The 20,521-nt window shown below is 41.9% G+C and overlaps 3 protein-coding genes across 4 annotated transcripts in view; 1 reads left to right on the forward strand and 2 right to left on the reverse strand.

The window, feature by feature from the left end:
- Positions 1 to 6,744, reverse strand: part of LOC120799222 (low-density lipoprotein receptor-related protein 8-like) — a 76,429-nt gene extending 69,685 nt beyond the window's left edge. For both annotated transcript variants that reach the window (XM_040144209.1, XM_040144208.1), the window contains exons 1-2: positions 6,602 to 6,744; positions 5,792 to 5,908 (exon numbers count right to left, since the gene is read on the reverse strand). In XM_040144209.1, the coding sequence (XP_040000143.1) occupies positions 5,792 to 5,908; positions 6,602 to 6,668 (184 nt within the window). In that variant the 5' untranslated portion in view covers positions 6,669 to 6,744. The remainder of the gene's footprint in view (positions 1 to 5,791; positions 5,909 to 6,601) is intronic.
- A 9,780-nt stretch (positions 6,745 to 16,524) lies between these two features.
- On the forward strand, positions 16,525 to 17,211 carry LOC120799371 (transmembrane protein 125-like). Its single transcript, XM_040144494.1, has one exon. The coding sequence runs from the start codon at positions 16,525 to 16,527 to the stop codon at positions 17,209 to 17,211; it is 687 nt and encodes a 228-aa protein (XP_040000428.1).
- A 587-nt stretch (positions 17,212 to 17,798) lies between these two features.
- Positions 17,799 to 19,409, reverse strand: LOC120798934 (type III endosome membrane protein TEMP-like). Its single transcript, XM_040143727.1, has 2 exons — positions 19,394 to 19,409; positions 17,799 to 19,273 (listed from the first exon to the last, which is right to left on the reverse strand). Exons 1-2 carry the CDS (start codon positions 19,407 to 19,409, stop codon positions 18,879 to 18,881), a joined length of 411 nt encoding a protein of 136 aa, XP_039999661.1. The 3' UTR covers positions 17,799 to 18,878.
- Between the last annotated feature and the right edge of the window lie 1,112 nt (positions 19,410 to 20,521).

Consider the following 20,521-nt stretch of genomic DNA (forward strand, 5'->3'; position numbering starts at 1 on the left):
AAAGCAGTAAATCCTCTCAATTAAAAAGCTAGAACCTGTAAATGTTTGTTATTTATTCCTGAAAAAATGACTTCACTGATTAATTGATTATCAAAATAGTTGAAGCTTATTTTTCTTTATCTCTATCCTCTGGTGTTTTGACTTGTGTACTTATTAGGTCAAAATTATCATTACTAAAAGGAGGAATTTGTAGTTGTATTATTTCCTGCAGTGCTAGAGCCTCCCTCAATACCGTTCTGCAGGGATGTGAATTTTCAGTTCTGCCTTAATTTTTAGGTGAGTTTCGACAGTCTGGTCTTTTGCCATCACCACATTAGGACCCATGAGCCAAAGATCGTAACGGCTCAAGGACCCAAAGAGAAAAACACAACACCGAGTGTCCAGCAACTGCCAGTGACTCAGCAGGTGTTGAAACAAAAGCAAAGTAATGTCTAGTGGGAATCAGTGCAGCTACCAGCTAACCAACTTCAATCTTCTGAGTGGAAGGTAAATGTGAAACACAAACTTAATAGCACACTGGGCCCTCCCTCATGCCAAATGCTGTTAAGGGACAGATGTCTTAAATTACTAACGGTACACAAACTATGTGGGCTTGTTGGAAGAAAGGGGAGAAATCGTATCGTAGGCCATACGGGGCTATGACGTCTTTAACCCAGAGAGTTAGAGCTTAGAAGCTGCTTCCAAAAATAGGCCGTGTCCAAGAATGGTTTTTACATTTTTTGAAATGTAATCAGCACAATCGCTGAAGAATCATTATAGTTTTTATTTCCTTACATAAAAATGTGCAGAGAATTTATATATCAGCTTAGCTTTAATGACTCCTTGATATTCACACAAGCGTCTTGCTTAAATGAAAAAAGATAAAAGTTACAGATACTATGATAGAGGTCAATTTGACTTACTCAGTTCATAAAGGTTTCCAAAATTCAACCACTTTTTACCATAAAAAGTTTGCTTTATCCATGGCTATTTAAAATTGTTATAGTAATTAAGGCTCCATCATGATTATGTGAACTGCAACTGACTGAGTTAACAGAAAATAAATTGACCACAGACTGAACAGAAAACACTCCCCAATGCGTTGAAGAGATAAAGGCATAATCCTTTCCATGCTGTGTACAGTTGTCAACAGTTGTAGAGATTATGAAGAGAATTTGATAGGAACACAAACAACCTCCCCAACTCACCCCGCAGGTCAAAATAGTTTCTTTCCCCCATTTCTATCACTTCAGCTTCACTCATTTTTATCCTGCTCTCTTTGTAGTCCCAGATCGTCAACAAACCCTCACTTCTCCACTGTCAAACACATCCCTCCACACAACACAGACAAAGAGACGCAACGACTTTGGGCAAATACAATACACTCCAAGACATGTTTTTAACACTGATTAGTCAAAAGCCTCACAGGACGATGGGTCTCTCTCTTTTCCTGAAACCTCTATGACAAACAGAAGAACGCGTTACTGTATTATTCTCCGGCATTTGCAAGTAGATCTCAGCAGGTGGCCAAACTGCTTCTTCATGTTTAATCAGGGGACATTACATTTATAAAATACTGCTGCTGGCCAGAGCAATAAAAGCAGAGCCACCAATGCTGTCGCCCATCAGTGCCAACAGAAAGAGAGTCACGATGCGGCAGCAAGTTTCGCTGCGGACTCGGGATTGAGAAGAGAAGAGAAGAGAAGAGAAAGAGAGACAGCAAACCCTTATCTGTTTCTGAAACAGGAGAAGGGCGACTGAAAAATAAGCAACACAAAAAGCAAATCCCATACGGTGAGGTCCATTTGTTTTAAACTACCACGGAATAGACTGTTTCTCAATTTTCTGCCATTGTATCCAAAGCAATACCTGAAGTATTTTCAAACAAAAATATGATAGGATTTGAAAGTTAAGGTCAGTGAGCAATTGTAACTATTCTCAGGTGATGAAAAAGAGCTCAGAAAGGATTTGGTGCCATTTAGTGGTGCATAACGTGATCCGCTCCTACCAGGAACTCAGCAAGAAGTCGAACAATGCACTTGTGGCTGGAAGCCATAAGTGATAACAGATTTTCTAATCAGTTTACAGACAGTGCAAGAAAGTGGAGAACACCCAAATAACAGAGCATATTACCGAGACAACAACATAAATAAAAGACTGGATTCACACTCGTGGTTTTACTCTGACCTCAACTGGTGTCAGGTGTAAGCTGACCAAAAGCCAGCTGCGCTTTAAACACTGGAGACTAAAGCATTAACGAAGCATTATTCAAGGGTGCTAGGATAGCTTTTCTACCAATTCCGAAACTTTGCTCATGGTGTGTTAGCAGGACTTTGGGTACAACACTGCAGCAGAGAAGGCTGCATCCACTGAAAGGCTTAGGATTAAAAAAATAAACAATGACTACAGGAGGTGTGGAGGAGCGCCAGCAGTTTCCAAAGTGAGTTTGCCTCTGAAGGAGTAGTGCAGATGTATTAGGTAAAAAAAACACAGAGGGAGGAGGCACGCAATTTGTTGCTGACTCTGGAGCACAGAGGGAAACAAAAGAACACTTTGAGCTCTACGTGGCGATGTGAAACGCCTCCTTGCAGGTATAGATGTTAAATTCATGATCAGGGATGAAACAGATCGTTATCACATCCAAGGATGAGAAGAAATTCAAGCAGGCATGGTGTACTTTGAAGGTAATGCCGATGTAATGGAAACTGGGTGATATACCGCTATAATCAGGGTGAGAATTAAACGGCAGCTCCGTGTCAGAGTTGGCAGAAATCTGACTTTGAGCATTCAAGGCAGAATTCTCCAGATGAGGCGAGAGGCAGGCTGGCTTTGCATCTCATCCTCACCAGAAACATTATGCAACCAGTAAACAAAATATACAGTTTTTATTATGGTTCCTGTGGATTCAACTTTGCAGTTCTCTGTCAGAAAACTAGGAGTACAGTGTTTCGTGGTATGCATTCATTTATGTTGATATTCTGTACGTATGCATTTATGCCAGCATTCATCTGGTCCACGCTTATGTCCATGCATACTCATGAGTGTGATTATGCATGTATGAATGTATGGGTGCATGCAGCCAGTGACTGGTCAGTGGGGAATAGAGTTTGGATGATGGGGGATGGTGGGGCGGATGGGATGAGAGTGCAGTCTGGGGGTGGGCTGGTGGGGGATGGGGTTAACGGAAACAGGGTGGAGGATGGAGGAGAATTATGATGCATAAAGGATTTGATACCGGTACGAGCAACAACAGTGTTTTAAGGCCTTTACACATGTTCTGTGAGGTTCCGCTTCAAGCACCCGTCAGTCGGTCATAAGGATCTGCAGCGAAGCTTCTTTCCTGTCAGCACATTTCATGACCATGGTCTGTTGCACACATTCAGTCACTGGACGCTTGTGCTTGGCTTTGTGCTGTAAAATAATATACTGTGAACACGAGAGGGATAAAAAAGTGAGACCAGCCGTTCAACCACTCAGAAACTTAATTTAAAAATGCAGCCACTTCATAGTCAACGAGAAACTAACTGTGTAATTTCAGCACAGGATTTGCTGTGTGTACAAGCTAAATCCTCACCGTACTCTCCCCCTGTGAGGCATATGTTGTAGGTTTACACTTCACTGCGCCACACCCACTGTCCTTTAGCCTGCTCAGATGTAGAAAAAGGAAAAAGGGTTTACGGAAGCAACCCCTGAGAATGACTTCGGTAGAGCCACATTCATTAAATATTGCCAGAGCTGAGAAGTGTGCCAGAGAACTTCTTCTCCAAATCAAACAAGGTAAAAGTTGATCAACTATATCCTTATAGCCAATCAGTGGTCCAACACTATGAGGAGGCCAGCGCAGGGACCGATCCGACTCTGCGCAGGCAAACCGGCTTCATCCGCCTGCCCACGCACATACGGCAAGCCACGCGAGGAAAGGAGATGGACACAGAGCGAAGGCCGCTTTCTACTATTATGGCAAGTAATGCTGGAATTGTCATATTCATCAAATGGTGGATTGACAGAGGTCTCAGCTTAAAAGGCTTTCAGGAGGAGTGTTTTCACGAAACCCTAAATGTGTCAGGAGCTCTGCCTGATGGAAAACACACGGGGGGTAATAAAACTTCACTGGCAATTTCCTATTTCATTCATAAAAGAAATACTGAGGAAATAAAGCCTGGCAGAGTAATTTTCTCCAAACATCAGGGGTTTGTACGTGTGTGTGTGTGTGTGTGAGGCAATGACACATGAATGTCTAAGGAGCAAAGAAGCTCCAAATGGCCTGCTTCTTTTGGCATGCCCGAGGACACGTCCTGCTGGTCTCACAGACAGCGGGACAATGGCAAGACCTCCGCGTACAGGAATCAGAAGGTGGTCGCGTACGGCAGTTCGGTGTGAGCGGGAGTTCGTGGGAGACAGAAACGGGAACAAACAAAGACAGAGAGAGGTGTAAGGAGAAAGGGAGAGCGTATGTATGTATGCGTGTGTGGGGAGGTGCAGGAATTCCTCCCGAGCCACAATTAACCCAGACACAAAAGAACATAGCTGCATGGAAAACATGCAGAGCTTGGCGTCAGCTTTGGCACATCTTCACTGGCTTCGGCGTAAGCATTCCTCCCAAATATAGGCCACTGGCTCGCAGTCAGAAAGGAAACTGGAATTCTATATCATTTCCGCGCAGAACAACACATCCAGGATACCTGTCAGGGTTTTGCGCAGCGGACCGACGCACCTCGCAATCTGTCTCTCAGCTGGGCAGCTTTTTATTTGACGATGATTAGCAAATGGTTCCACCCAATCAAGCCTCGTTTTAAGAAAACATGTTCGCTGAGCTTTCTGTAAGTAGAGGAAGAGCGGGATGAAATCACCCACTCATGACACACACACACACGCACATTTGTACTCCTATCTTTGTGAGGACACACACTGACATAATGCATTCCCTAGCCCCTTACCCTCACCTTAACCATCACAACTAAATGCCTAACCCCAACCCTCACCCTAAAACCAGGTCTTAACCCTCAAACAGCCATTTAAAGGTGTGTGAGAAGGTGAGGAGCGGCTAAAATGTCCTCACTCTCCCAAACCGTCCTCACACCAGTGGTTTAAAACTCAAACTGGTCCTCACAGTGTCTATACAAGTACACGTACACACAGACACACAACTAATCCCCACTCAAAGCATGATTTTAGTTGTGCCTCTTTGGAAACTGTAATCAACAAGCGTTTATGTCTCCCTGAAGATAAGGTACTACAAAATAGATAAATTGCTAATAACGTAGTAAATCCACCATTAATATATGTAATTATAAGAGGACAGAGACCCAGGTGGAACATGGGTGCATTTCCTGCTTCAAACTCTCAACATTTTGAGAACATACAGCTCATTAAGAGAGAGAAGCTTCAATAAACATTCCAGTCATGAACAGACCATTAAGTCAAGCTTCAAACAGAGACCTGATGGGAGCAGTTCCAGGTATGGTCTCCAGACGAGATTAATGATATAACTTTAATTAGTTTTTTGGGGGGGTTTTTTTCCACTTGTGAAACATTTTTCATTGGTTAAAAACATAGTCACTGGACTACCTAAGATCATATGAATACAATGGGGTGTTTTTATGTGTCATTAAATTGTTCTGGATGGGTGGCATTGGAAAGACAAGGAGGTGGGCTTGGCGTGGTCTGGTTATGATGATTTTGAACTGTTTCGACATAACAGGCCATTCCCCTCCATTGCGATACGTGCAAGATAACCCCAACCATCACCAGTCTTTTTCACAGTTGAACGGCCCTTGTCTGTGTTGGTCTCCCCGCTGATTTCAACACTTACGACAGTTTTCTTCATCACTGTTGTCCGAGCAGTCGTCGTCGTCGTCGCACCTCCAGATGGTCGGTATGCACCTTTTGTTGTTGCACTGAAACTGTCCATCCTCGCACTCATCCGTTGCTGGAAGAAGAAGAAGAAGAGGAGGAGAAGTGTGTGTGTGGGGGGGGCAAGAGGGGGAGACCAGCATCCAGATGGGTCAGCAACAAACGGATATAGTGGAGTAGTAACCGCAAGTAGTTCAACTGTCATTTGCAAATGAATGCCTAATTGATATTCAGCATTCATTCAGGTCAATTGGCTGAGGCGCTGGCAGCGTCACGGTCCGTGTTTTTCTTTCGCGTATTGATCTACTTTTTTTTTTTTTCCCAAGGACAATTAAAAGCATTTCTGGGGAAGGAGGGAGACGGCGGCGCGGGAGGCCCCGCGTCTGCCGGACAGAAATCTCCACAACACGAAGACAAAGATTCAGTGTGGGCTACTACATCCATACCGCCTCGGATGCAGTATGGATGCTCGCAGCCAGGAAACACATGACAGACTCGCAGGGGGTTTTTCCCATCCTGAACACACACCAATTCCTTCAGGGGCCAAGATAGCGCAGATTTAAGAGTAAGGAAGTCCGCGTTTAGTGTTTTTCAGTGATAACAGTTACGAATTTTGTCTTTTCGCGCACAGTACCGGGAGCGCTTCCAGTCTCGCACCTCTACAGACCTTCACACACACACACACACACACACACACACACACCAGCGCTTAGGCTATGTTTTATGTCATTCCTGTCGTATACGCGGGCAAAAAACAAATAGCACTGACCTTCCGACAGATGAAGCCTCGGGACCAACAAATGAAAAAGTAGCAGTGTCCTTATATCCGTCCACATTTCTGGCGGAGGTGATGGAGCTCATTCACATCCACAAAACAAAGCCCGGTAGCCGCTCTGGTGGCGCTGCGACGCCGCTGCCTGCCCCTCCGCGGTGAGACCCCCCCCCCCCCTCTCTCCCTCGTCTCTCCGCCTCCGCCTCCGCCTCACTGGCTGCCCGGAGCGTGACGACACGGCGCAGGGCGGGGACTGGGTCAGAATAGGACACAATAATTGCCGGATTTGTTCTTCTTCATATTTCATATTCGAGATTGATTTTTTTTTTTTTTTTTTTTTATTCGAGACACTGGTAACAGCAGTTGACAAAATCTCTCACAAGTTCCATTTTGTAGCTGAGCTTTCGATCAATATTTTAAAAGCTAGTAAATGGTCCCGGATTTGATTTTTTTTTTTAAATCAAATTTCTCGAATAGAATAGAAAAAAAACAGAACAACTGTCCGCCTTAAAATATATGAAATCTTCATATATTAATAAAAAGTCAGCTTTAAATAGTAAGAAATTGTCTATATTACACTACATTTTGGTTATTGCAAAACCTACCTCATAGTTCACCAGAAATGTTTGGATTTATTAAAGACCCTGCACAGCCACACAGGTGTGTTTTCTGTGACTCTGGCTGCTTAGACCTGCAGTACTGTCAGGTTGCAGCGGAATTACGTCATGTCGGCAAAGTGTGCGAACCTCTAACAGTGGCAGTGGCTTAATTTGTGCCACCCTAAAACATGCCACAAAACCAGCAGTGGCCCACTATGTAGACCTCTTCGGAACTTTTTACGCCCACACAGTCTTGAGAAGATTTCTAATCAGGCAACACAAGTGAAAGCACCTGTGTGGGTGGACCCAGAGACTTGGACAAAGGACTATGGACAAAGGGCCTTAAGAATAAACACCTGTTTGGTGTACTTCAAGCCTGTGTTCTCCTTGTTACGTTCATAAAGTGGTATTGATTAAAAAGGCAAACATAATGATACATACGAAATAAAATACATTACATTATCATATGTGATAAAAATTTTATTTTGTGGTATTTACTTGTAGGTTGATGACTGAAAACAAACCCAAAAATACCAATTTTTTTTCTTTCTGCTGCTTATACTGAATATGGTAAATGGACTGTACTTATATAGCACTGTTCTAGTCTTATCAACCGCTCAAAGCGCTTTACACTTCATGCCTTTCACACACAAATACATGTCATTCATACACACACTCACACACACTGACGGCACAGCCATCAGGGGCAGTTTGGGCTTCAGTACCTTGCCAGAGGACACTTCAACATGCGGAGGAGGACACTGTAGGAGCCAGGAATCAGCCCACCAACCTTCCAATTAGGGAACGACCCGCTCTACCTCCCGCCCCAAGCAATAGTAGTCAGGCCTTACAGTAACATTAAATGCTCTTCGTTTATCATAGTAATGGAGACGGGACTATGATATTCCTTTAATATTTCTATCTCTATCATTGGCGCAAACTACTGTGTACCTCCAACATCAGCCTGAAAACTTGTTCTAGTGGGGTCTGGGAAGTTATAATTATTTGGTAAATACGTAAGTTATATCAACTTAACATTACAAAGGTAACACTATCAGAGACCTTCAGTCCCCTTTGAACAGCAAACCAATAAGTTGTTTGAGCTGTCCTCTGGTGCAGCTGCCTGGCTAGACACATGACAACATGACAGACAGGTAATCGTGGTACAGTGGTGGGGACTAGCAGGAGCAGATAGGAAGAGTTCAGCGTGTCAAGCAATTTTGTGTCCCTGTGGTGCTTTTGTGCTCAGTTTTGGGGGAGTAATTTAGAAATGCTTTGTAAAGTGGCTAGCCTAGAGGCCAACTCAGGAATGTGGCACTGGATCTCCTTAAATCCCTCAAAATATGGACAACAAAAACAAAGAAATATGGTGTAGCTGACGGAGAGAAGACACTGTTTCAGCATCTGCAGAAGTTTCTTGCACAGTATCCTTTTTAACAGCCCCATTATTAATATACCCCTTAAGCGATAATGTGATATGATTCTCATCTATATGCAAATTATTCGAATGCTAAGGTGAACCGCAGGCTATACAGTTTCTCAGAAGCAGAAACAGGAAAAGCCTCCCTGTACCTCTTTCATAACCAAACTGTAGTGTTATTGCTCTTACTAAACACAATGAGGTAATACTTGTCTGCAAAAAAAAGTGCATTAGTTGTATTTACAAGGTCTAGTGGCTCCCAGCCAGTGCGAAAGAGGCTGTCTTTCAAATGTAGGCCAGGAGCATTGCTGACAGCATAATCAGTCATTTTAATGGCGATAAGCTGAAGGATAGCTTAATCCCCCTCCCAACCGCAACATATAGTAAATACACACAGACACTGGCACACACATGCACGTATTTGTCCATACAATTGTATTCACAGCCGATAAAGTCATGGCAACGAGGAGAAAATCATGGTACTGTAGCTGGGGACTGTTGTCATGGTTGCACAGCAACCCATCCAGCAAGAATGAGGCAGCCGGAGCAGAGTCAAAGGAAAAAACGCAGTTGTTGTTGAACAGGTGTTCAAATCTGTTACAAGAATTACTGTCTGAAAATGATTGCGTTAGCAATATCAGCCAATGTGATATTAGCTCGTTCCAGACCTACCCACAACAAATTCTGATTATGAGGCGTGACCAGGGTGTTTAGTCATACAGGAAAACATCCCAACACAAACAACGCTTTAAATATCTGAAAAACTCTGCAAGCTGTGAGGCAAATGACTTATGAATCACAAAGTAATGACTTTTTAGCTTTAATTTCAATCTTCTTAAGGTCTGTGATCCCCATAATGCAATATAGGCTCACTATGTAACAAGCTGCTCTTAGCTTACACACTTTGGGTTTGGTACCTCATAGGGCAATTATAGGATGTTAAGTACAGTATGTGTTATCGTTCGGGCCCATATGGCTTGCTGGAGTAAAAGCGAAAGCGATATTGATGTAGCACAAGAAATGTTTTTGGTTTAATCTGATTCAAACCCATCAGAGATAACACGGACTGGATTGAGTTTACAATCAATTTGCTATCATGAAAAATGACAATGCTTTGAGCACACCAAGGATTAAGCAGGAGAAAAGGTACATCTCAGAGAGAGAGACATTGTCAAGCAACTGAAATATAGAAATAGTACACAGCAGATTTTGCATTCTTAACACATAGTTATTTCAATTAAAAAGCTAAATAACAAGACCAAGAATCTACAGCCATGCTAGCAGCTTCATGAAGTTGTAGCGATCTTTGCACAGTTGTACTTTGAGCTAAATGCTAACATCAGAATGCTAACAAGCTCACAATAACAATGCTTACATGCTAATGTTTAGCAGGTGTATGCTATGTTTATCGCTTTTGCATGCTTACATTTGCTAATTAGCACTAAACATAAAGTGCAGTTGAGGCTGATTAGAATGTCATTATTTTGAAGGTATTTGGTCATACACCATAGTTAAAAATTTTGACCTGATTATGGTTCTTAGTGAAAAGTCAGGGGATCAACAAAGTTCTTAAAATTCATCCCGATGGGAACATGAGTGTCTGTGCCAATTTTCATGGCAATCCTCCCCGTAGTTTTCAAAGCATCACTCAAAACAACAAATGCGAACTTCATAGTGGCGCTAGAGGAAAAGTCAGGGAATCACCACGGTCAGCAGGGTTCATCCTCTGGGGACCATGAATGTCTGTTTTCATTGCAATCCATCGTAGACTTGCTGAGATACTGTATTTCAGTCTGGAAGAAAGTAGTGGCAAACAACCGACACAGCCATCTCTGAAGTCACACTGCTAGCATAACTAGATATGAAAGTTTTCACATCCATAATTACTCACTACCCAATATTTTCCACGTAACAACTGTTGAGGAGGTTATTCGTATGGTTGTCATGCATTTTGAGAACTGCCTAATAATTTCCCCACAAATGGATAACCTTCAGATGTGTACTGTAAAACACTTTTTTATTATCCTGCAGATAACACTGCTGTAGCGCTCATTCCAGATCACTCAGAATTATCATTTCTGTTACTGAAATAAAGTCACTTCAAGACACATCTTTAGATGTCTGTCTCTGCCAGAGTGACAGCTGGTTTAAACTACATCCGTGCAGGAGTTCATAATTTTGGGAAGAAGTTGTAGGGAAGACTAAAAATTCGGGATTGGTAAGGTTTGCCTGTGTTTGCATAGTGTGTCCCGTTTTGTCAGCAGCCTGAAAAACTGGCAGCAGAACCAACATTTTCTGCCACATTTTCTCAACATTGTGGATTCAGCAGCGGCTTCCATCATCCTCCCATACAGTCACGGCGATCATGGAAATCTGCAGTTACTCTTGCATGTGAAGTGCATTTCAGTAAAAAGTGTGAGTTCTACTCTGGCCACATTTCTTATCTAATCAACCTTTAGGGGACATTTGCTAAGCATGCATCCTATTTTTTTTCCTCTCTCTGCTCCACATTCACACGGCTGCAGTAGCTGGCATCAACAGGTTTCATGGCTCAGTTACAGTTTAGCTATACACTGATAGCCTCTGAGCACTGAAGCAATTAGGTTTAAGTACCTTTCCCAAGAACACCTCAACAGCTGCTGAAAGAGATGAAAAAGACACATTTGCTCAATGATTCCTCCCACCTTTCACCAGCTGGTGGAGGGAAACCGGATCAACGATGCTCTGGTCACAAGCCCTGTTTGTCTAACCCAGTGGTCTGCAGCTGTGAGATTAGTTCATCCTCTTCGGCTGATGTTGCACCTGTCAGTGAAGTCAGCTGCTGGAGTGCTGGGCCAGAATGACAAACTGTTCACACAAAATCTCTCTGTTGCACATGCTTGGACACCAGTTTGCAAGACTGTGAACCACATACTGCTGCAGGTTTGTGGAGGCCGTGTCTCTGCCCAGCACTCATACAGCCCCCTACCCTCATCTAACCATAACAGAAGATCGGTTTATTTTATGGTAGAGTCAGCGATTCCAATCCAATAAACCTAAAAAATTCAGGTGTTTCTACACTCTGAAAATGGGAAACAAACAAAGTGGCAAGGAACGGGCCGGACAACAGACCATTCCAGCCGAGAAGCAACAGGGGCCATTCGTGCTTGTGCTCAGGACAAGGGAAAGAATTAGAAGAGGGGAGATCGGGGGGAAGGGGGCAGTGGGAAGAGAGACAGTAAATGTGGCTCATGCTAGCGGAGAAGGGCCCGTCTACGCTGCTGTCGGTGCCAGAGCGTTTGGAGTTTTGAATGGGATTGACTGGGGCAGCAGACGGGAGACCGGTGGCGATGCTACGGCGAGTGCATGGAGGGAACATCCACTGGCGGCGACTGTCTGCTTTGTTGTGCTTCAGCTCCAAATCCTTTCCGAGGGACGTTTTTTGGTTTTGATTGGACAGATACAGTTACTAGTTACTTTGCAGTCATGCAAAGCTCATAAAATAAAGTGTATCATTATAGATTGAACCACTCAACTGCCAACTGTCATTAAAATTAACTCCACCTTAACAACAACAACAAACAGCAAAATGAAAATTACACATTAATGCATCAGTATGAGCCATAAATAAAATCTATAATAACACTGAAAGGGGCCAGTTTTCTGCATATTTAATACTTTTACTAAGTACATTTAGATGCTCATATTTCTATCAGTAAGATTTTGAATGCAGGACTCTACTTGGAACTGAGTATTTTTACACTGTAACTTAAGTAAAAGAGTACTTGCCCCACTGCGCCTGCGACCATGTACTGTTCTTATTATTGTATGGGCATCCAGCAGGCTGCTGTCCACATCTGGAGACTGCTGCCCTCTACAGGTCGATCCTCGGCAACAACGTCATCACACATTTTGCACAGGAACACAGAAGTTGTGCATAACCGTGCTGTTGAGGTATTATTACAGTAAATGGAGCAGTTGCATTTATGAACCTACCAAGAAATTATACATTTTATACAAACCCTCCATATTTAAATGAATAGAGTCTATAGAGAATAGAAAATACTGTTTTTCCCAAAACAGTTTTGACATTTTCTGTAGATGTGGCTCTATATTCAGTTTCTTTAAAATGACCCAGTGACTATGAGGTTAAAGTCCCGCCTTTCAACTTGAAGGAGGTTTAAGGGTGTGCTGTAGGAATTATAAAAGTCCTAACTTGTGGACAGTGGACAGTAGGACATGATATTGAATGAAAAAACTGTCCAAACCCATGTGGACTGCACTCTTCATATCATACCAGAATTGTACTCGCCTTTCGTAAAGTAATTAATCAAAAGCAAAATGATGTATTTCGTGCTCATTAATTCATAATATGTCATTTATTCACACATCTCTTAATCCATTTGTCCGTCAATTTTCTACATCCTGTTCTGTTTTTTTCAGAGCCTGTTGTATTCTGGAGTCTTTCCCAGAGTGCCACATGCAAGTGACAGATTATGTTATGTCACAAGCCTAAGAAACAGACAGACGTACACATTAACCAGCTGTTCAGAAAGATGCCAAATACATAATAACCTGTCACGGTCATTACTACAAATATTGTTGTATTTTGCTTGATTTCTGGGCTAATTGCTTCCACGAATTTTGTACAAGGTCAGTATTTATAACAAATAGAAACTGTATATTGTAGCATTGAGAAAACAAGACCAAAAGCCCTGGTAGAGCCACCTGCAACTGTCTCTACTTATTAGTGCAGTAAAGTTACAAGATTTATCCATCTACAGTATCTATCCTGTCATTTGTTCCTTCTTCTTCTTGTCTTATCCTCTTGTCTATCCTCATCAGGTTTCTTTTTCTCATGATAACAAATAAACATTTTAAATACATGTAAGACTTTTTGACATTTGTTTCAATTCAGTTGAGTTAAACGTTCATATACCATAGATTCAAAGGCTGAATTGTATGCCTAATAATGTCGTCCACTAGGGGGAGGGAGTGCATTTTGTGTCCCTGTCCCACTACTCCTTTGGTGAGGGGCCTGGCTGGTCCATAAGAGATTTCCAAGGAGGCTAAGGATCAACTCATCATTGGTAATGTTGCAATGCAAATTGTTAAGTTTGATCTAAAATAGGAAAACAAAGTTAGATGGCAATGGGACCAGCACCATACATCAGTGTGAACATGCTCCCGAGGTTCTACTTTGTCATTTTGTATGACTTGTTACTAGAGTCTCGGGGTTCAACAAGAGTTCCAGATGGAGGCATAAGGGAGACAAAATGGAAAGCACTTTGGATAAATGGACTATAAATGCAGCCATTTACTAGACGCCAACATGCCAAATGTTGGCTGCTATCAATTACAAATGTATTCACAAGCTGTCAAAAACATTCTAAATCTGGGGCTACTGAACAACAGTTGTGCCTATAGAAGACAACTGATTAAATACAAACCTAAACCGAAGTGTACCATCTTCTCAAATGCCCTGATTCTGTGGAAAATGTTACTAGAAAATGCATTTTCTGTAGAAAATGAATGTGAATGCTGACAGCAGAAATAAATTGAAAAGCAATGCTTGAAATAGCTGTGATCTGAAATGAATGTGAAATCTGTAAGCTCGCATGTACCGTGTATCTGACAAAAACAAAAAAACAAAAACGAAACTGGAAGCTGAAATGTATTATTGGCAGAGTTGGAAGCTCAAGTGTGTTATCAAAAGAAGCTGAGAGCTGAAATACATTGAACTGATATACTGCCAAAGCTGAAATTTGAAATCAACTGCCTCAAAATGTAGAAAGAAAAATGCTTTGCAGGAAAAGCAGACAGATGAACGACACTGCTTTGCACTTAAAACCTAGCTGAAATGTGTTGCCTTAAAAAGAAGGGGGCTGAACAGCTTTGCTTTGGAAAAGCTAAATGACAAAATGCAGAAAGAAAAATGCTTTGCATTGATTGTGAGATTGTTGTTATATAAAGAAATGATTGCCTGTCAAACAAGACGCCAAAACTCCAAAAATATAGGTTGTATTAGTGAAATTTTACCGTGATAATAACATTAGAATCAATGGGGCAGTTGAAGGGCTCCCTTGTTGCTTTAAGGCAGAAAATTCAAAAACTGTAAGTCCTTTTGCATAAATAGTTATATTGTGTGAAAGAGGAAAACATTTGTCTACGTTCTGATGTATAAATTGTATATGAAAAGAGAAAGTTGTGGGAGCAACTAGGGTTGAAGACATCAAATGAAAAAACGAAACAGCAGAGGAGGAGCAGTGGCTGACAACAGAAGTCATGTGACACACTCGCAAGGAGCACAATACACAATCATAAACTCAGAAAAGGACCGAAAAGAGGCATCAAACTTAAACTGTAATCATTCAAAAATGGTGAAAGATATCAAAAACCCTAATACAAGTTACAAATATTGTAACCCATTGAAGGTTTAAATGATGTCTGTAGCTGAAATTATACTGCGGCAGCAGAACTTCAAACTGGATATAACTGAGGCAGCAGAGCTGTAAATACCACATGACTTATCACCTTTTAAAGCTGATAAGGCCAACATGTTAGCAAACACTTGCTTACTTCCATATCCAGCAGACACAGACTCACTAACAAACTGGCTATGATTCTTGTCAGATAAAGAACAATACAGGCAGTTAAATGTGTTTTATTTTTAACCAATGAATTCATCTGGATTAATTGATAGAGTTTGCATGTGCAGGAGAATATATACATATATATATATTGATATATATATGTATATATACAAACACCATTCAGCCACAATATCTGCTTGGTCCAGATCTTCTCAGTGAACAAGTGCATTTCCCAAAATCTCAAACTAATGTTTAGTTTTGAAGAAATATTTTTAGCGTTGGAAGGTGTGTTACTGGAAGCCACGGATGAGCAGGCCTGGGTCACTGTGTGTTTCCCTGAGGAGATGCACCGTTCACTCCGGCCAATCTAAGACGCTCAGCTCAGTGTGTGAATGACGTATCCTTGGGATCACAGAAACACCATTATCAGTACATGCTGACATCACTCAGCCATCCACAACACCAGTGCGACACCCCTCCATGTCCCACACACACACCACCACCCGCCTTCTGCAACACAGTCATTGTGTTCATATGTCGGCCCATTGTCTGTGTGGGGGCATGGTGGACAATGTCTCCGATCTCTGTCGAAACCATGATCCAACACTGCTATTGTTACCCGTCGCTCTCCCAGTTAACCAGACAAGATGGTGGTCCCGTGTGATGGGGGGGGGGGGGGGTCTGCCTGGCACTGTGGTAGAAAACTTGACGAAGGCACTGATTATTGATCTGTGACACCATTACAGCCACTGTGGTGAGGCTTGGTGAGAAACTATTTGGATGAGCTGCGTACACAAAACCCTGCCAGGGATTTTTACACTGTGGGGGTCCCTGCTTATGTACCGTTGGATCCTCGCTGCTTTTCTGCCTTCAGCTTGAAGTCAGGATACTTCTACCATCTATACTAAGAAGAGTTGATCCCAACAACAAACTGAAAATTACAAGCTGGATTATTTTTAATTAAGGCAGACATCATCTCTTCTACAGAATGAAACAACAGTACCAGCTGTGGGATTTTACAAACTAACTATTGTAATGACTATTTGACTAAGGTTGTCTGATGGGATTCAGATGGATGGACAACAACACGACACGCATTCAATAGAAAGTGAGTAATTGTTTTCACAGAAGTTGAGATGAAGCACAGGATGTTTCTCCAGGTAATAGTCAGCATAGTTGTGCGAAACAGAGAAGTAACTGTAAATATGATCTTTTTAAAGATTATTCTATTGAGCACCAAAGTTTGAATCCAGATACAGTGCTGTTTTCTGATCATCAAACCAAATTCTGCAAAATCTTACAAGGTCAGTCTGGGCTGGCTGACCTACCATGACTGAGATGCAGACCTTCTACCACACAGTGCGTCGGTCCCCAAGTCTCTACCTGGAGCCCACCTTGATGCAGAGACGTATCCTTGAAGACCAGGTGGAGCTGTGGTGGTTCAGAGAGCCGCGTCGCTCCTTGCTGTGTTACTGTGCCTCAGTTGCCCTCATACTGGGGCTGGGCCTTGGCGGCGTGGGCCTCCTCTCCACCACCACGAGCCTGTCCGGGGAGTGGCGACTCGGGGTGGGCACCACCCTCTGCCTCTTAGCCCTCGCTGTTCTGCTCAAGCAGCTCCTGAGCTCTGCCATCCAGGACATGAACTGTGTGCACAGCCGTCGTCGGATCAACCAGCTGAAGAGTGGCGGGAGGGCTGACCCGGCGCTGATTCTTGCCGTGGGGTTGGCAGTGATGCTCTGTGGGACAGTGCTGCTCTGTGTGGCCACAATTGGCAGCAAAGGTCATGACAGCAGGGAAATGTTGGTGTCTGGTCTGGTGCTGATGACTGCTGGGACCGGCATGGCGCTAGCTGTAGTGGGCTATAGTGTGCTGGACTACCTTAAGAGGCAAAGGGAGCAGAGGAGGAGAAGGATGATGAGAATGAACAGAGCCAGGAGGCTGTTGTTCACTGTCTCAGGAGGACAGATGAGCCAAGCCAGGAGAGAGACGTCCTCGAGCAGGACCAACCTGATCTGAATGGGCTAAATGGGCAAAAACACTCAGAAAAGAGAGTCTGTGAAAGGATGATTGCATAATTTGTCAAGTATATATAGGTGTTAAAGGAAAACAAAGAAAAAATAGCAAAGAGGAGGAATTTAGGGGAAAATGTGCAGTATTGTCAGTACCCCATTTAAGACATTACAGCTCTTTTTTTCTGTCTTTGTGTTGCCATTATCCTAAAACTGACAACTACTGAACATCATCAAAAGAATACTTGCACATTATTTGTACCAGAGCAACAGACTGTTGTCAACAATGGCTCAATAATTTGATAAGCACAGATTTTCCCCCATTTTTACTGTCTGAGTGCACAATTTTTAATACAACTGAGTAATTATGATTGAAAATACACTCAGTAAGTGTTCGCATCAAATCAAAGCATTACTGTGTTGGATGTGTTTTGTGAGTTCTGTAGCACGGACTCAAAGAACCAGGCGGGCAATGACTGATGATGTAATTTCAATCAGAATGAATTTATTCATGAATTTCATGTTCAAATAAAATGATTTCAGACTATACATGCAAATGTGTTCAAATTGCTTTTTTCTATCTTGCATGAATACATTGAAGTTCCTGCCTCTCACACACGTTGTATACTTTTAAGCTGACATCTGTAACTTTCTGCATATTCAGACCCACAACAAAGACGACGGAGTGTCATGTTGTTACTTTACACAAGCAATCGACAGGTATCAGAAATCAAAATTTCTCATTAACAGCGTATGAACAGCAACTTCAACCTCAGTGTGCAAATGTGTCGACTTATGGATGGATATACACACAATACATTAATTTAAAATATTACAATTTTAGCTTTAATGGGAACAATTTCTTCTCTGCATAAAAGGAAAATATAGAGATGGTGTGACAGGCAACATTTCGACTTACCAGATCTTCTTTGGGTAAGAAGCCAAAACAACAAAGGGCAAGATATACAATATATAGGCAAACATGATATCAGCAAAGTGTGGTCACTGCACACTATAATCCATTGTGCTGATAATCTTTACTTGTTCCTTCACAGCTACTATACTATACTCAAATGAACTCAGCGACAAGCAGTAACATTTTTTTCAAAAAATTCTGTGTGCTTCTGTTTATACGATGTTTATACATTTTTGTTATTACTTTTATCATATCATACCATTTAAATCTGCTCATTTTGAACTCAAGTCTGATCGTTATTAAAGCTGTGGTTCATCTGGTTTTCACATCTATCATACATCTACTGTTCACTTTCAGTGGTTCCCAAGCTAGGGGTCACAAGATAATCTTTCCAATTATTAATTGGAACAGGAGATACTATAAATAATTTGTTTCTTTTTTACTTTTCTTTAAAGTTTGGCTTCTTTCTTGTGATATCTACATATATAACTTTTCCTATTCTGACCTCTAACGATTATTTAAATGATATAATATGAGAGTTTTTGGTTGGAACTCACTCTTTGGTGGAACCGCTCACAGTTCTTAGAACAGTACAAGCTGTGATTATGGGTTGCAAGTGGACACTGCTTCATTTTAAATTGTCACAAGGCAAAAATGTTGGGTTCCATTGCTTTAAACTTAAAATCAAGATCTCTCTATAGTGTCATTTCATCTTAGTTGTAAACCAGCTGTTTTTAACGAGGTCTCCCTTCATATAGTCACTCTATACTGAACTGAAGATCATCGTCGCTGTCCTCTATCTCCTCCTCCCCCTCTCCCTCTCTCCCTCTCTCTGCCCTGTGTTTCTCACTGGCCTGAATATAGTTATCCTCAATGAAGCCATCATCATCTTCATCCAGCCGACTCATAGTCCCTCCAATCTCTCCCATTCTACCTGACACGCTGTTGGGGAAAGACCCCTCCTCTTGACCGTACTGGCTGACCCCGTCGGCCTCTTGGAGCAGGGAGTGTCTGTAGCTTGCCAGGAAGCGATGGAAGAGGCGAAACTTGACTGCCATCACAATGAAGAGTGAGATAGTGAGGAGTGTGCCCAGTGCTGCGGCCAGATAGGACCACTCCAGCGTCTTTGGGCTCTCATCTGGATTGGCGGCACCTGGGGAAACAGCAGGAAAAATATGTATTGTAAGTGTAAAGACAGAGGGGTGAACACTAGTGTATTTGAAATGTGTCCTGTAAATGAAGTGTTACAGAGCTCAAAGTTCCTCTGACACACCTAGTTGTAAATACATTGTTAGGTAATGGTAAAATATTCAGCAGAATTCGCTTTGTTACTTACTTCTAATTTCACTGCTGTTACTGTTGGTGTGATCATCTTCCATTAGAGGATGGTTCTGAGAGTCTATGAGTCCCCCATCAGATATAACAGCAGGATGTGCTTTTCTGAGAAAAGCTCCACAAAGGAAAAAAAACACAAAGATGCTGCAGCTCCACTGACCCATCTCTCTTTCTTGTAGCAAAACCTAAAGAAATGAAACTGTCAACTGATCACATTTACTGAGGATCATGAAAAGCACAGAATATCCTTTATGTGTTAATATTCCTCAACCTCCCGTTTAGCAGGGAAACTCTGGGGAAACACAAAGAGGGAGAATTACACTAAATAGACCATAACTATAGAACATAAGCACTTGATCTGAACAGTTTCCAGTGATCTTCACAATATAGTTGTACGTGCAACAAGAAGATGCTTCCTATCTCTTGTTGGAATCGTATTATAGGAAGGATACATTTAAAGCCAGTATGTAGAGGAGGAACAATTAAAGCAACCAACAATTCTTTCAATGTCCATATGGGATTGTCAGTTTTGTTTTAAAACAAACTTTAAAAAAAACTTTAAAACTATTCTTTAATATATGGCTGACGAAACAGTTCACCATGACATGTACAGTACTTTGAGGGTGACATACTTCATGTTTCATATTTCAATGCCAATAAAGGATTAGCCCATGTGTTAGGGCTATTGATAAGCTTAAAACAGACACTGGAATATCAGAGGGTTAACATCATTTGAATACTCAAAGCATGTTGAGATTTGATCGGACAAATTAGAGACCTATTACATTGTTAAATATAGATACAAATTCATCTTTATAGTCCTTGGGCTTTCTATTTTTTACTTCTTTTTCAAAAGATTTAATTGTACCTTCCAGATTGCCCTGATTTACATATCATCATCATTAATGGTCATAACCCTTTGTTAGGGGGGAACTTAACCTTGAAAAGTCAGACACCTCGAGTACATTACTTGAGAACAATATTGGGGTAACGGGTAATTTTTAAAAACCTGAAGTTACTGGTTATAAAATGTGATGCCATTGTTCAGTTCACAAAATCTTCTTGT

This window comes from Xiphias gladius, chromosome 14 (assembly GCF_016859285.1).
Source record: "Xiphias gladius isolate SHS-SW01 ecotype Sanya breed wild chromosome 14, ASM1685928v1, whole genome shotgun sequence".
Taxonomy (NCBI): domain Eukaryota; kingdom Metazoa; phylum Chordata; class Actinopteri; order Istiophoriformes; family Xiphiidae; genus Xiphias; species Xiphias gladius.

Coding starts and splice junctions, on each gene's coding strand:
- LOC120799371 (XM_040144494.1), top strand. CDS start 16,525: ATGACTGAGATGCAGACCTTCTACCACACAGTGCGTCGGTCCCCAAGT.